General features: G+C 41.4%; 1 protein-coding gene across 1 annotated transcript; it reads left to right on the forward strand.

Moving 5' to 3' along the window:
- Positions 1-346: 346 nt before the first annotated feature.
- Positions 347-12635, forward strand: ehd1a (EH-domain containing 1a). Its single transcript, XM_083890680.1, has 6 exons — positions 347-1074; positions 5279-5376; positions 9135-9376; positions 10038-10208; positions 11146-11310; positions 11552-12635. Exons 1-6 carry the CDS (start codon positions 686-688, stop codon positions 12083-12085), a joined length of 1599 nt encoding a protein of 532 aa, XP_083746806.1. The 5' UTR covers positions 347-685; the 3' UTR covers positions 12086-12635.
- Positions 12636-13879: the final 1244 nt, after the last annotated feature.

The following is a 13879-nucleotide window of genomic DNA, read 5'->3' on the forward strand; positions in this document are numbered from 1 at the left end:
AGCAGAGGAATCTTCCACTCACCCCTTTCTTTACCAAGCATGCAGCCTCCATCTGAAAGAATATCGTTCTGTGTTACGTGTAGTAAGTCTGAGGTTCAAAATACAAAACCCATGCTATCTTGTTTATCTGTTATAGCAAGATGTAAAAACATAGTGGCGCAAGATGACAGTTTATGTGAAGCAAGTATGTCTTAAAGTACATATAAAAGGCCAATTCTACGCACTGGATCTTTGAAGGTTAATCTTTGAGGCTTTTATTGTGAAATGTCCCACTTCCGGTGCGCGCGTGCCCGTCAGCATTCTTCCGTGGAGTGCTTCCACTGACAGTCGGCCGGCTAGCCAACCGTCAGCAGGAGTTGTTACGTTACTTCGGCGTCACTCGTTTAGCTTCGGGTTATATATCCCCACCTCGAGCTAGATATTCGTGCCGGGGTGTGGCCGCTGTGTCCGGGGAGCCAACGTCAGCTGCAGAGGGAGTCCTCCGCGAATGACTGAGTGTGTGGCTACTAGCTAGCAAAGAGGAGGGGTGGGGACAAAAAACTTCCAAGACCTCGCCCAGTCGTTGCTTCATTCCAGCAGGCAGCTAGTCTCTTGACGGTGTGAAGGACCGACACACACCACTAAACCAGATAATTAATCGAGGGGAGACTGACACGGCGGTCTCAACTTAGTAGAAACAGTAACCATGTTCAGGAAAAACTTAAAAAAGGACCCCGAGCTGTTCCAGAACGTGTCAGAGGGGCTGCGACGGCTCTATCGGACCAAGCTATTCCCCTTGGAGGACACGTATCGATTCCACGACTTCCACTCCCCTGCACTCGAGGATGCCGACTTCGACAACAAGCCCATGGTCCTCCTCGTGGGTCAGTACTCCACCGGGAAGACGACCTTCATCCGGCACCTTATGGAGCAGGACTTCCCCGGAATGCGAATTGGCCCGGAGCCCACCACAGACTCTTTCATCGCGGTAATGCACGGGGATCAAGATGGGGTGATACCGGGTAATGCTCTGGTTGTCGACCCCAAGAAGCCCTTCCGCAAACTCAACGCCTTTGGCAACGCGTTCCTCAACAGGTAAATCCACTGCCAAGCTACCTAGGCCACTTAACACACTAGGATTCTAGAGATTGGTTTGTATGAGCCTCGAGGTTATTTATTAGTACTTAGTACTGAAAAGTAAATGCCAATGTCATGCTTCCCTGTGTGTTTACTCACGTGTCATAACAGCAGCCCAGCTGTGGCTTAAATGCCCCCTCACAAGTCCTTGCATGTACCCTGTATTTCAAGATAGTAATCAGTGTACCCTGTTGCATAATCTTCCCTGCAAAGGTTGTCCCTCTTTGATCGTCCTTACAGAATACAGGTGTTGAGCCAGTGTCAACAATAATGTGGAAGATCCAGTCTTTGTATATGCAAAAGGGAAAGACTGGAAGGTGTTTGCCAGCACCTTTTACACAAGTCACTTTCACTTTATTACTGAGCCTAAATTCTGACAGTTAACATGTCCTTCACCATGCACCTCTTACACTGAAAACCACCTGCCACACGTGACAGATATTGTTTTATGCTGACGTTTCAGCAAGTATTCTAGGACACAGCAAAAGTTGTGATTGATGTTGCTAGGCAGTAAGCGGACTTTGCCCTGTACTCTGACTTTTGTGCCATATATTAGGCGTTACCACATCAGTGGAAGCCGACAAGCCACTGCCTTTATTTCACTCAGTACCTGTACCTGTGAGTGAGTCTTGCGACATTTTATCTTGAGGAGTTCAAGGATTTGGAATGACGGCGTATCTTCTTGTAGTATGTGTTACACTGAGTCAGCACGTGCGTCATGAAAGTGAGACTATAATTCTAAAATATTTAGTTCATTGGGGTTTGACCCACTTGTCCAGTGAGTTCCTGGGATGAAATGTTCTGTGAATTACTCAGGATGACAAGTGGCTTATTCACTCTGATGACAAAGTCAGAGTCAGTATAATTTCCCATATGGCAACTCATTTATCTATTAATGCCTGATGTCAATGACAATGAATCATAAATGACATAAAACATTGGGAAGTGAAATGAACAGGGAGAAAGATATGAAAGAATCCATGAAGTATTGAAAACATCTTCATTCAATTATGTGTGCTTGTGTGGAGCTGCGATGACGTTCTGTCACTTCCAACCAAGGGAAGCTGTCACTTCCGTCAGAGGAAATGATGGGTATATACCCTTCTCTTTCCGGTAGCCACTGTGGTTGAGTAGGTGGACGATTAACACACAAACTAGTTACTAAACTGTGGGTTTGTCATTTTCTTACTCCATTTAGCTTCAGGTTAGCATGTGATGCACTAGTACTCACACCCAAGTTGCTGTTTCCCCTGATAAATTCCATTTCCTATTATCCATTGAAATCCTTTCTCTCAATTATGCACAGTGTTTTGCCTTATCGCACATGAGTGCGAACGTTTGCCAAACGTGAAGTGAAGTAATACATTCCAGATGACAGTTTAATAGTGAGTGTGTGCGTGTGTTTGGGCGTGTTAGACACAAGCCACAATTCACTGCTCTGGAGTTTATTAGAGACTTGAGGGGAAAACAGATAAGATTGTGTATAAACAAAGGCTATTGTCCATCATAGCCCAACTCGTCTGGTGAACACAGGCATATGATCATGTAATGCGGTGCCCTTTGATATTAGTCTGTATCTCTGTCTCAGAGGCATATTCAGGCTCGAGTGGCCCTACACTGACTCTGGGAAAGCTCACATGATTATATGTAACAGGATGTATGTTTATGATGGTCAGAGGTATATGATCTGTTTGAAAAAGCTCTGAGTCAGTGGGTAGCTAATCAGTTGTAATGGCATGTATGGAGCATAGAGCAGGCCTACAGTTTATAAATGTTTTGTCATGTACCAAGTCCAAGCAGACATTTGGAATTGGGAGCTTGTTGCCTAGATCAGGCCATTATTCCACTCACAAGGCCAAAATTAATTGGATTGATCTATTAATCTAAGTTTTTCCTCATACATGCAGAAAGGGGACACGAAGATGGTCCGGTTGAGTACTGACTACGGTACTTTGAGTTGGAGGTAATGGGATAGGGCAGCTCCGCAGTGCATTTCTTAAATCATAGTCATTGAACTTGCAGATTAGTCCTTAACTACCAGACTCAGATAGGACTTACTGACTTTACCCTCACTGCAACCAGTCATTTAGGCTGATAGTAAACAGAAATCAGTCAGGGGATTCTCACACTGACTGTTTGCTCTTTTACAAACCTAAAAAGTTCAGTACACCAGCTAATGGCTATACTGTCAATTATTTGTATTTTGTGTTGAGGTTTTTAGGGTTGACTCCCTCTGTTTGTACATTGATTTTGGGACCAAGTGTTTCCGTACAAGTAACTTGATACTCCCCTTCCACCTCTAAACCTGCACATTCTTAAGCTCTTGTTCCCTTTTAGTTAAAATGTCACTGAGCTGAAGGCAGAGGCCCTCAGTGTGCCTGTGCTCTCTGTAAGCCATTAGCAGTTATACCAGAGTCAGCAAAGTTGAAGTTCCGCACCCCAGCCCATGTTGCCCTACTCCGTCCTGTCCCGCTCATGGCATGTTATTCCAGGACACTGACTATGCGTTTTGCTTAGAATGGGACTGACATATGCATGGCTCTGCAGGGCACTCAACAAACAAATATACTCAAAGGTATGTCTTGATGTCCATATTGTACACAAGTTACTCACAAATACACAAAGAGGAAGCAGATGTGGGAAAACTGACACTAGTGTAACATCCCAGTGGCCATCCATAGCCAAGTGTTACTGACAGCCACCCTGTTTCTTCTTATCTGTAGGAAGCAGAGGTTATGATGTGGGGGGTTTCCAGATTAGAAAGTGGGGCAGAAGAGGAAGACCTTCTGTTAAAAGCTAGAACCAGACTTCCAGTACCACTGTACAGGTCTCGGAATGTTAAAAAATCAAACCAGGTTCATACCCTACCCGAGAGCGTTGGTTTCTCCTGTTCAAAGACGTAATGAAACAGAGCTCTTAGCTCTTGGGGCCCTTGTGCCTGGTAGTGTCCTGCTCTGATTCTAAGAATTCCAGCTCAAATTCACTGGAGCATCCCCCCCCCCCCCCACTGTGTGGAAAATGTTGAGATGGATAGTTAAATGGAAAAAATTCCAACTGGATATCGCGACCATCAACTATGAAAGGGAAACACTGCATGTTTGTTATCTTTGGATGTCCCTTTTACACTATTATTGTAATATAATATCATCCATAGGATCCCCATGCAAGAAATAGTGATCTTATTTTTTACTTGTTCATTGTCCTCCGAATGTTCCATTTTCCCCTCTGCGTGCAGGATGAGACCTCTGTTAAAGGTCTGTGATGTGTCTAGCTGTAGTGCGGTTGTAAGAGGAATGTAAAAGCATGATTTTCTCAGTCTTATGACCTTGTGCCTCTGAGCTCATGTTATGAGTATTGGTTCAGATTGACTCAAAAGGCAGCAGAGCAGTAGTACTCTCAGCCTCAGGCTGTGGCCTCTAAACAATTCCCTTCTTTGTCCAGAGTGGGACACTGTGGGTTTATGCAAAACCACTATTGTTTCTTTTTCTGCCTTATAGTGTGTTTAATCTGCCTGTGTTTGTGTGCATAGCTGTGTCTTGGCTTCATTTCTGTTGCAGCGTGGAACTCCTCTTTAAAGTTTAAACTAACTACACTGTATTGTGTATTATTTTGTATTGGTAATGACCCAGGCCTACAATTTAAAAACTTCAAAGTATTGTTCCAGTGTTTCCCCAAACATTACTATGTCAATGGTGGCCTTAAAATGTTAATTACAAAATAAACAGACTTCATCATTCATCACATTTATGTTGGGCAGCAACTAAATACTTTTAATCACAGATGAAACTGTTGATTATTTTCTCAATTAATCGATTTGTTGTTTTAAGAATGTTATATAAAATGTGTTTACAAAAGTGAAAAGGTTTCCCCACATTTTAAGGACATTTTAAAGCCAAGATGATGTCATCAGTTCAATTTTATGTGTCCAATCAAAGTCCAAGAGATTCAACTCATTTGAAAACCTGAAATCTTAACATTTAAGAACATTTAAAAACAATTGGTGATCAAATTCATTAAATATCACACATGGGGAGCTTTCATATTGTTATTAGTATAAATACTCTCAACCAACTGGTTTTTCCAGCCTCTCTCTCAAGACTTCAATTTATTGCTCTGTGCACTATACTGTCCCCATGCTCATCTCCTGTTTTTTTCTTGACAGGTTCATGTGTGCTCAAATGCCAAACCCCGTCCTAGAGAGCATCAGTATCATTGATACTCCTGGAATCCTGTCTGGGGAGAAACAAAGGATAAGCAGAGGTTTGCTTCACGCATACATACACAAAGACACACTCACACATGACATTTGTCACTTGCTTACTTTCTATTTGTACTGCTGCATCACTATAGCCACGTCCTCTCATCTCAGAAACTGTGAAATAATGTAATCAGACACACACATAAAATAGACCAACAGGAAGCTGCACGTTCTTATGCATAAAGGAAACATGCTTTAACAAACTGCATACTCTCTCACTTCTCTCTATGGTGATATGGTGTGCTTGGAATGTGCTCTACTCGTCAACACCAGTCTCGCTTATGTCAAACCTATATTTACCTGTGAAGGCCCTGAGGTCAAAGCCCAACCTAACAGGTCCTGTAAATTAACGGAGGTTGACAGTTGCAGATAGGGTGCAAAAGCAATATGATGTTAATTTCCTGTACCTGTGGTTTTCTAGGTTTCCGCCCCTTTCACTTCCTTCCCTCTTTTTTGTTTATCCTTTTCGCTGCTTTCTGATTAGCCTGCTGCTAAGTTTATACGTCAACAAGGTCAAATGAACACCAGTGCCTGTAAAAACTTTTTCTGTGAAGCTGCTTTATGTCATGTTCTGTCCCCTCTGCTCTATGATCTATCATTTATCACCCATCACTTGCATCCAAGTCATTTCCTTGTGCTCTGTGAAAATAATATATCAAATCATATTTTTATCTGTTTCTTCACATGCTCCAACAATGCTGGGACCCGTAGGGTCATCTCAGAATTGCCACATACACATTTTTCCTTTGACTTTTGATGATCTTACAGAACAAGAGCAGAAGATAACAGTGCGTCCCAACATAGCTTCTGCTTTTTCCACTTGATTTCAGTCATTTTTAGAGGAAGCGCAGATACAAGCAGTTGCATTTTTTTGTACTTCCGGGAACGGAAATGGAGTAAAGCATAGTTTCCCAAGACACCCCCCGCTGTCACTACTGCTAATAATTCACAGAAGGCTGACACACATACATTTTTTTTGTGTGATTTCTCACAAGTCACAGCAAAAGAAAAACACAAGGAAGTAGATATTCAGTGACATTCATCTTCTTGTAATTGATTATTAATTTAAATGGGTTTCTAAAGAAGAAGTCTTTGGACATGCTTATTTTTTGCATTTATGATTGCATTTGATTGAGAAACCAAAGGGAAGTTTTTGTGTGGGAGTGTGAGAATGGGGAAAAATGTTGAGGTGACCTCTTTTAAAGACAGAAGGGTCAGATGAAATGATATACACATAGACGTAGATGTTCCTACCCACATTTATTCCTTTTCTCGTGGTTACACACTCTCTCACACACACATTATCCTCTGGTCTGTTGCTGTATAAACACGGATACAATACTGTACCAACTACACACACATACTGTACTCACTGTGTCATATATAAACAAGAATGAATGGGTAGTGCTGCCGCAGCTGAGGTGTGGCGGGGATATGTGCGTGTCCATGTGTACAGGAAGCTACGCTGATATATCCAACACTTTCCCTCAGTTCTGTAATCTCCGAATGAGATCATGTGACTTGTTAAATATCATAGACAAACATTCGTGTCATTTTTGCCGAGAGCTGGGAACAGAATAGCATCGGTCAGGGACAGCGCTCGGATCAGCATTTAACCCAAGGTTTAAAACAGATTTGACAGAAAAAAGCAACTAACATTAATAGTACAGTTCCACTGACAGACAGTTTTCACTGACACTGAGCACTTTTATTGCATAACCTTGTGATTATGGATTTGGTTTTGATTAGGTCAGCATTTACTTTAGAGAAGTGGCCAGGGTCTTTACATGTTAAAGGCCTTTTAGCAAATAAGGCATAAAAAAAGAAGCCAAGTTGAATCTCTGTGGTATTTGTTTAAAGAGCTAGACAAATAGCTCGACAAATTATGTGAAGTTAAAAAAAACATCAATTTTTTTGTACTAAATATGACGTCACAGGTCACAGTCAGCTTTGTTTATCTTCACTTACTGGAAACAAGGGAAAGCGGCCAGACCAACTTTGTATTCACGTCACTAAATCAACAAGAAGTTGCTCTGAGAGCACGAGTCTGTACCAAAACTAAAGCATGGATCATTATAGTTATTAACAAGTTTGACATGTTTGTTGATATTTGAGCTCTACACATTATCTGTGCAATATTTCTTGAGTTCAAAAAACGTGTGTTGGGTCATTTTTTAGTCAAAAAGTCACACCGCTCACTGACAGGTGGCACCAAATTGTAACCGCCTTGATCTAAACGACTAAAAGCACATTTAAAGCTCACTCATTAACACATGTTAAAATATCCTTGTGTGGTTTATTAAATTTCAGTTGTTAGGACTGAATTCTCATGCACGTCATAGCCACCCATATATTTCTGTCAAAATGTCTCTCAAGTGCCTGTGTGTATTGCACAATGTCTTTGGTTAGAGACAGTTGTTAATGCTATTTGCTTTAAGTAAGTCTAAGCTGAGCAGCTGTCTTTGAGTCTGATTCTTTAGTCTGTGAGATTAAAAATAGATTTAAGAGAGAATGTGTGCAGCTGAGTTCCAAAAGGATCTCAATATTCTCTAAAACACTATTAATACTCTAATCCCCTCTCCATGTAAACTTCATGGGCACAGCTACAACTTCTATACACACCATCTCTTATTACATGACTCTTACTTTTTCTTTTACTTATCCCCGACTTTCTCTTTCTCTTGCCTTCACTGTTTCTCTTTCCTTCTGTCTTCTATTTTTTATCTCTCTACATATTGACTGTATCCCTGTTCAGATACATAGAATGCATCGGCAGTGATTGTTGTGCAGCAGCTGAGATGAGCTTTTAGGGTAACTGCATTCTTCTGTGATCAGATGACACACAGACTCTAATCAAAACCATGATTCTGTTCTTCCTCCGTGCCTGTACAGTTCCTCAAGGCAAATGGCAGCTCAGGAAAAGTCCCACTTTAAGAAATTTGAGTAAACCCAGATTGCGTAGGCAGAACATTGTGTTTCTAATACCAGTCAGTCACATACTGGTTGACTCAATTGCCTGGTCAGCTTATTAAAGAACACTGTCCTTGATAGAGGTAATTTCATTCCCGAAAACAAACGGATGCCACAGTTCTACAATTCAGTTTTGTCCAAAGAATTAAGTTTCAAATGTTCTTTACCTCCACATGCCTCCCTCCTGCTCTCTCAGTAAAGCTAGTTATTTAGTAACCAAGCCCTTATCTAAACATTATTGGAACAACTTGACTTGGAATATGAATGTAGTGCTCTTTGTGAAGTCAAACGTCATATACAGATTATTTATGAGCATATCAGAAAATGTGTCGGATGCTTTCAGTTTTGAAAAGATTTTGCACGGGTACAAGATTGAGAGCATTACTCAAGGTACCTTAATATTTATCTATTTATATTTATTTCAGGGGAAAGGGGCAAAGTGAAATTTGTTATGTGGATCTAGTATCGATTTACAAAATGTATGAAGATAACAAATGAACACAGAGAACATTTTGAGTGTACATTCACTGGAACAGGGGACATTGGAATGATGTTATTTTGTCTGCCACTGTGTTATTCCTGCTCCTTTCAGGTATAGAAATAAGATATTTTTGAAAAAATGATTAGCCAGAGGAGCCTCCCACTGCTGCTACCTCAGTGTTGAGAATGTTCAAAAGTGTCAACAGCCTAAAGCTATTATTTAAAACCATGGGGAATATTTTTGAATCGGCTGTAAACACATCAATTCAAAGTCATCCGATTTTTCATTCTGACTTTTTTCTCTTTCCAGGTTACGACTTTGCTGCGGTGCTGGAGTGGTTTGCCGAGCGCGTGGATCGCATCATCCTCCTGTTCGACGCCCACAAGCTGGACATATCTGACGAGTTCTCTGAGGTGATCCGCGCCCTGAAGAACCACGAGGACAAAATGCGCGTCGTACTGAACAAGGCAGACCAGATCAGCACTCAGCAGCTCATGAGGGTCTATGGAGCACTGATGTGGTCTCTGGGCAAAATCATCAACACACCTGAGGTAAAACAATATTTATCTTTCACACTTGTGCTTTTTCTGTAATGCATATATTAACTTAAATTGACAAAACCTGCATCACATTATTGTTTATTATTACATAATAGGTGTGGCCATCCTCAGCAGGTCTGCACAGAAATCCGAGGACACTATTTTGTTCCCAAAGACTAGAATTACAGCTAATGTACTCAGCATGACACGACAAAAAAAGCTCAGCAGACAAAAACGTCTTGTGTGAATGTAACGAAAGTGAAACGCAGTCTCAAGTCTCAAATCCAGTGTCTGTTCTCCATGATTTCATCTGACTTTTCTTGTCTCGTGATCCCCCCCCCCCCCGGACTCTTGTTAATGTTTGATTCAGGGCCATATTCATAAACCAATCCCAGAGAAACCTTTGGATCAGAGACAATTATTCATTGACGTTGAGAGTGCATTGTCTTTTGTCTTTCTGCATGAGGAAAACACAATATTCATGTTTTAATGTTTTGTTTTTGCTTCGCTTTCATTCTCACAGAACTGTCTTACATTTCTGTGTATCCTGTGTGTTTATTTTTTGCACATTTTACTCAGATTTGTATGTAACTTGTAAGAAATACCTCTCTCAAGTATAACCACAATGACAGTGAAGATTATCGGAGATTAACTTGTTCAAACTTGTTTCTAGGTTGTGCGGGTGTACATTGGCTCATTTTGGGCACAGCCCCTGTTGGTCCCAGACAACAGGAAGTTGTTTGAGGCGGAGGAGCAAGACCTGTTCTTGGATATCCAGTCATTGCCACGTAACGCAGCACTACGTAAACTCAATGACCTCATCAAACGTGCACGCCTCGCCAAGGTCAGTATTAATGAGTCTCAGGCATGCATGTTTGTGGCTCTTTAAGGCACACACCATTGCTTTGAGCTAAAGGCTAACACCAACAGGCTAACATGCTCACAATTGCACAAGTTTGATATATTCACCACATTTCTAAAAATAGACCTGGGTGTTAACGTCTGTCCTGAGTGATGCTATATGATAACCCATAGCTCTGAGTTCAGGTGTGAAGTGAGATCACACCCAAGTGTGTCCACAGTGTGACCCTGTGTGTGATCTGACCCAGTTACACCACATCTGGATTTGGTTGTAGAATTCATGTGACTTCTTTCTTTTACATGTGTGAACGCAAATGCATCTACAGGGACCATTAAAAAAAAGACCTCCTATCAGCTGCTTCAGTTTAACAAAGAACAGCAATGGTGTACATTTGGGTTACTTTTTTTTTAATTTGAATAGAGTACAGAACAGTCAAAATTAAAGAAGGAGCATAACATTTTGCTATTTGTCTCAATTTTTTTAACTATTCAGCCCTACTTGCATTTGTGTATAGAGCAGTGATGTGACATTCAACCACAATTAGTTGCAGGAGAAACATCCGGACATATTTTATTGCCAGGTCTGAACTGATGTACTGTTGCGCTGTTTGTTTATTTTCACTTTTCGTTGTCACTACCCCCACCTGTCCTTCTTCCTCATAAGAGGAAGTTAAGTAGTAGAAGTAACTAACCTCTGGCAGAAGTGAGCACCAGACTTTTTGATGATCAGAGCAGTTGGATATATAAAGTAACATTTACAAAAAGAGAAAAGGGCATTATTTTCTGTTTGTGCTTGTCCATTTATACCAAATGACTCCCTGTCTCAAGAAATAGCCTCTAGACATGTTTTAAGACAAATGAATCTGCTGTGAATATTTTGTCTGAAGTTAAAAATGTCTCCTGCGTTCTCTTGTTTGTAGGTGCAAGCCTATATTATCAGCTCCCTGAAAAAAGAGATGCCCAGTGTGTTTGGGAAGGACTCCAAGAAAAAGGAGTTGATCGCAAACCTGGGAGAGATTTACCTTAAGATTGAGAAGGAGCACCAGATCTCACCCGGAGACTTCCCCAAGCTGAGCAAGATGCAGGTGAGATGAGGATAAATCCAGATAATGGAGTGCTTAGTTCAGAGTTGAATGACCTTCCAACTTTTACTCTCTTCACATCTCTTCCCTTCTTTCCTGTTCTTGCCCTCCAGGACGGGCCAGGAGGGTTTTTTTTGTTTTCCCTGGTTTGTCAGGAAATCCTGCTTCTTCAATGCTACTCCCATTGGTAGCTGTTGAAGACTGATCTATTTCTATCACTAATTCCTGTTTTTTTTCTCTTTAGGAGCTGCTGAATGCCCAAGATTTCTCCAAGTTTGCCGTGTTGAAGCCTAAGCTGCTGGAGGCAGTGGAGGACATGCTCGCCAATGACATCGCCCGTCTCATGGCCCTGGTGCGCCAGGAAGAGGCTGCCATGCCCAGCCAGACTGTCAAGGGCGGAGCCTTTGAAGGAACCATGAGTGGTCCCTTTGGTCATGGCTACGGAGAAGGTGCCGGTGAAGGCATCGATGAGCTGGAGTGGGTAGTGGCTCGCGACAAGCCTACATACGATGAGATCTTCTACACCCTCTCTCCCATCGACAACAAAGTGAGTGGTGGTGCTGCCAAGAAGGAGATGCTGAAATCTAAGCTGCCAAACTCTGTGCTAGGAAAGATCTGGAAGCTGGCTGATGTGGATAAAGACGGCCTCCTTGATGACGAGGAGTTTGCCCTCGCCAACCACCTCATCAAGGTCAAGCTGGAGGGTCACGAGCTGCCGCCCACACTACCCAATCACCTAGTGCCTCCGTCAAAACGTGGGTTAGTTGAGCAGGATTAGAGAAGGGAGTAGCAACCTAGTGCTGTCAGCACTTTGCGTCATAGTTTGGACTCAAGGCAAAAAGTCCAACCACAAGCATGAACAGCAACATCCTCCATCAAGCTGTGAGTCTTTAGGCTTTCCGACACACCGTGAGTAGGTATCGCTGTGATCTATTTCACCAGAAACAGACTGGAGGGTTTGTTTGGGAGGTGGGAGGGGGGGGTAGGCCCATCTGTATGCATTAGGGAACAACATTCAGGTATCTATTAGAAATAATCATGAGTGGAGTGGGGTTTGATGTACCACCTGATAAAAGGACAATATTGTATTCTGAACTGAAGGGCAGCAGGAGGTTGCATGATGGGGCTGAACATGGATATGTGCATCCTGTGTAAAAGATGTCTCAAAAGCATAGTGCAGTCCTTATTATTACATGTTGATCCAAAGAAATATAGTTTTTTTTTTGTCATTTGGAGAGAGAAAGAGGAATTAAATCAAAACAACTGTTAGGATTATTTTATCTATATTTTTGTATTTCCTGACTGTTCAATTTGACTCTTTCCAAATGCTCCCCTTTTTATTATTTTGCCAGATAAATAAAAAGGAGTACAGTACAATACGGCTCGTGCTTTTGTTGGTTTTTATGGATTCTTCATATGCTATAATGTTTTAATATTATCAGGTTTGCCTGACAGGAAGAAGCTGTTTACAGCTACTACAGCAATGACGTGGTGAAGAAATCATAATTTACTTCCTTTTAATTTGTAGTAGTTTGCCATTCAGGGTCATGCCAAAGACTGTGTGTCACTCAGAGGTCATTCAGTCAGACTTTTATTTTCTAATGTCCCCATTTTGATGGTTTTAATGTGGTCTACTGCCCTCTGTAGGACAGGAAGACAACAACCAGATGCCTCAGGAGAACATGTTATGTAAAGCAATTAATCCATGAAAGTGGCATCAGGCTGCATATTTGGAAAACAGCGCTGTAGACAGACTCTCGTCACATTGCGTGCAACACTTTAGAGGACACGACCCATGGAGACGATGTGGACAACTAAATTCAGTCCAGACGAGCACAAATCAAACAGGAAACTCTCACATGTGAGACTCATTTGTGTCTCAACAAAAATGAAGTTGGCTTCTTTTTAGATGATTTATATTCAGCTCAAACCTGCAATAGTTGGCAATCATTGAAACGAGTGAATTTCTCTTTGTACGATATTGCATCAACACATTTGAGATAATTATATGATATTTTTTCTCATGTGATGAATGTGATTTAATGGATAGAACAGCCAGGTGAGTGATGGAAGGCCAAGAATTAAATCAACACACTGCAATGTGTCCTTAAACACAATTCTATCATCCATGGTTTTGGAGATCGCAGCCAAATCACAGACAGGTGAGAGAGAGCACACGACGATGGACCTTTTTAAGTTTAAGCAGTTTAACTTGTCATCTGTAATGATGTTTATCGTTTGTCCTTGACCTTTGAATGCTGTGTGATCTTAACAGTTTTTTGGGTTTTTTTGTCCATAGGTGACCGAAGTCCTCTTGCCTCCTACTATCTACACCAACATGAGATGTGAGAAGTTAGACCAGAGGGAATTTTCTATTCTGATTGTGCTTTCGAGGTCAGTTGTTTTTTTGTTTAATATTCAATTGCATTTAATCCACATTACATTTTACAAAACTCCATATAATTTTAATGCTCATTAAGGCGTTGATAATTATCATTAGTAAAGATAGGTCTACATTTTAATAGAGCGCCTATGAACGTGGCCTTTCATTTTGTCATCTTGGTTAATTTAA

This window comes from Microchirus variegatus (assembly GCF_963457635.1).
Source record: "Microchirus variegatus genome assembly, chromosome: 6".
Lineage (NCBI taxonomy): Eukaryota > Metazoa > Chordata > Actinopteri > Pleuronectiformes > Soleidae > Microchirus > Microchirus variegatus.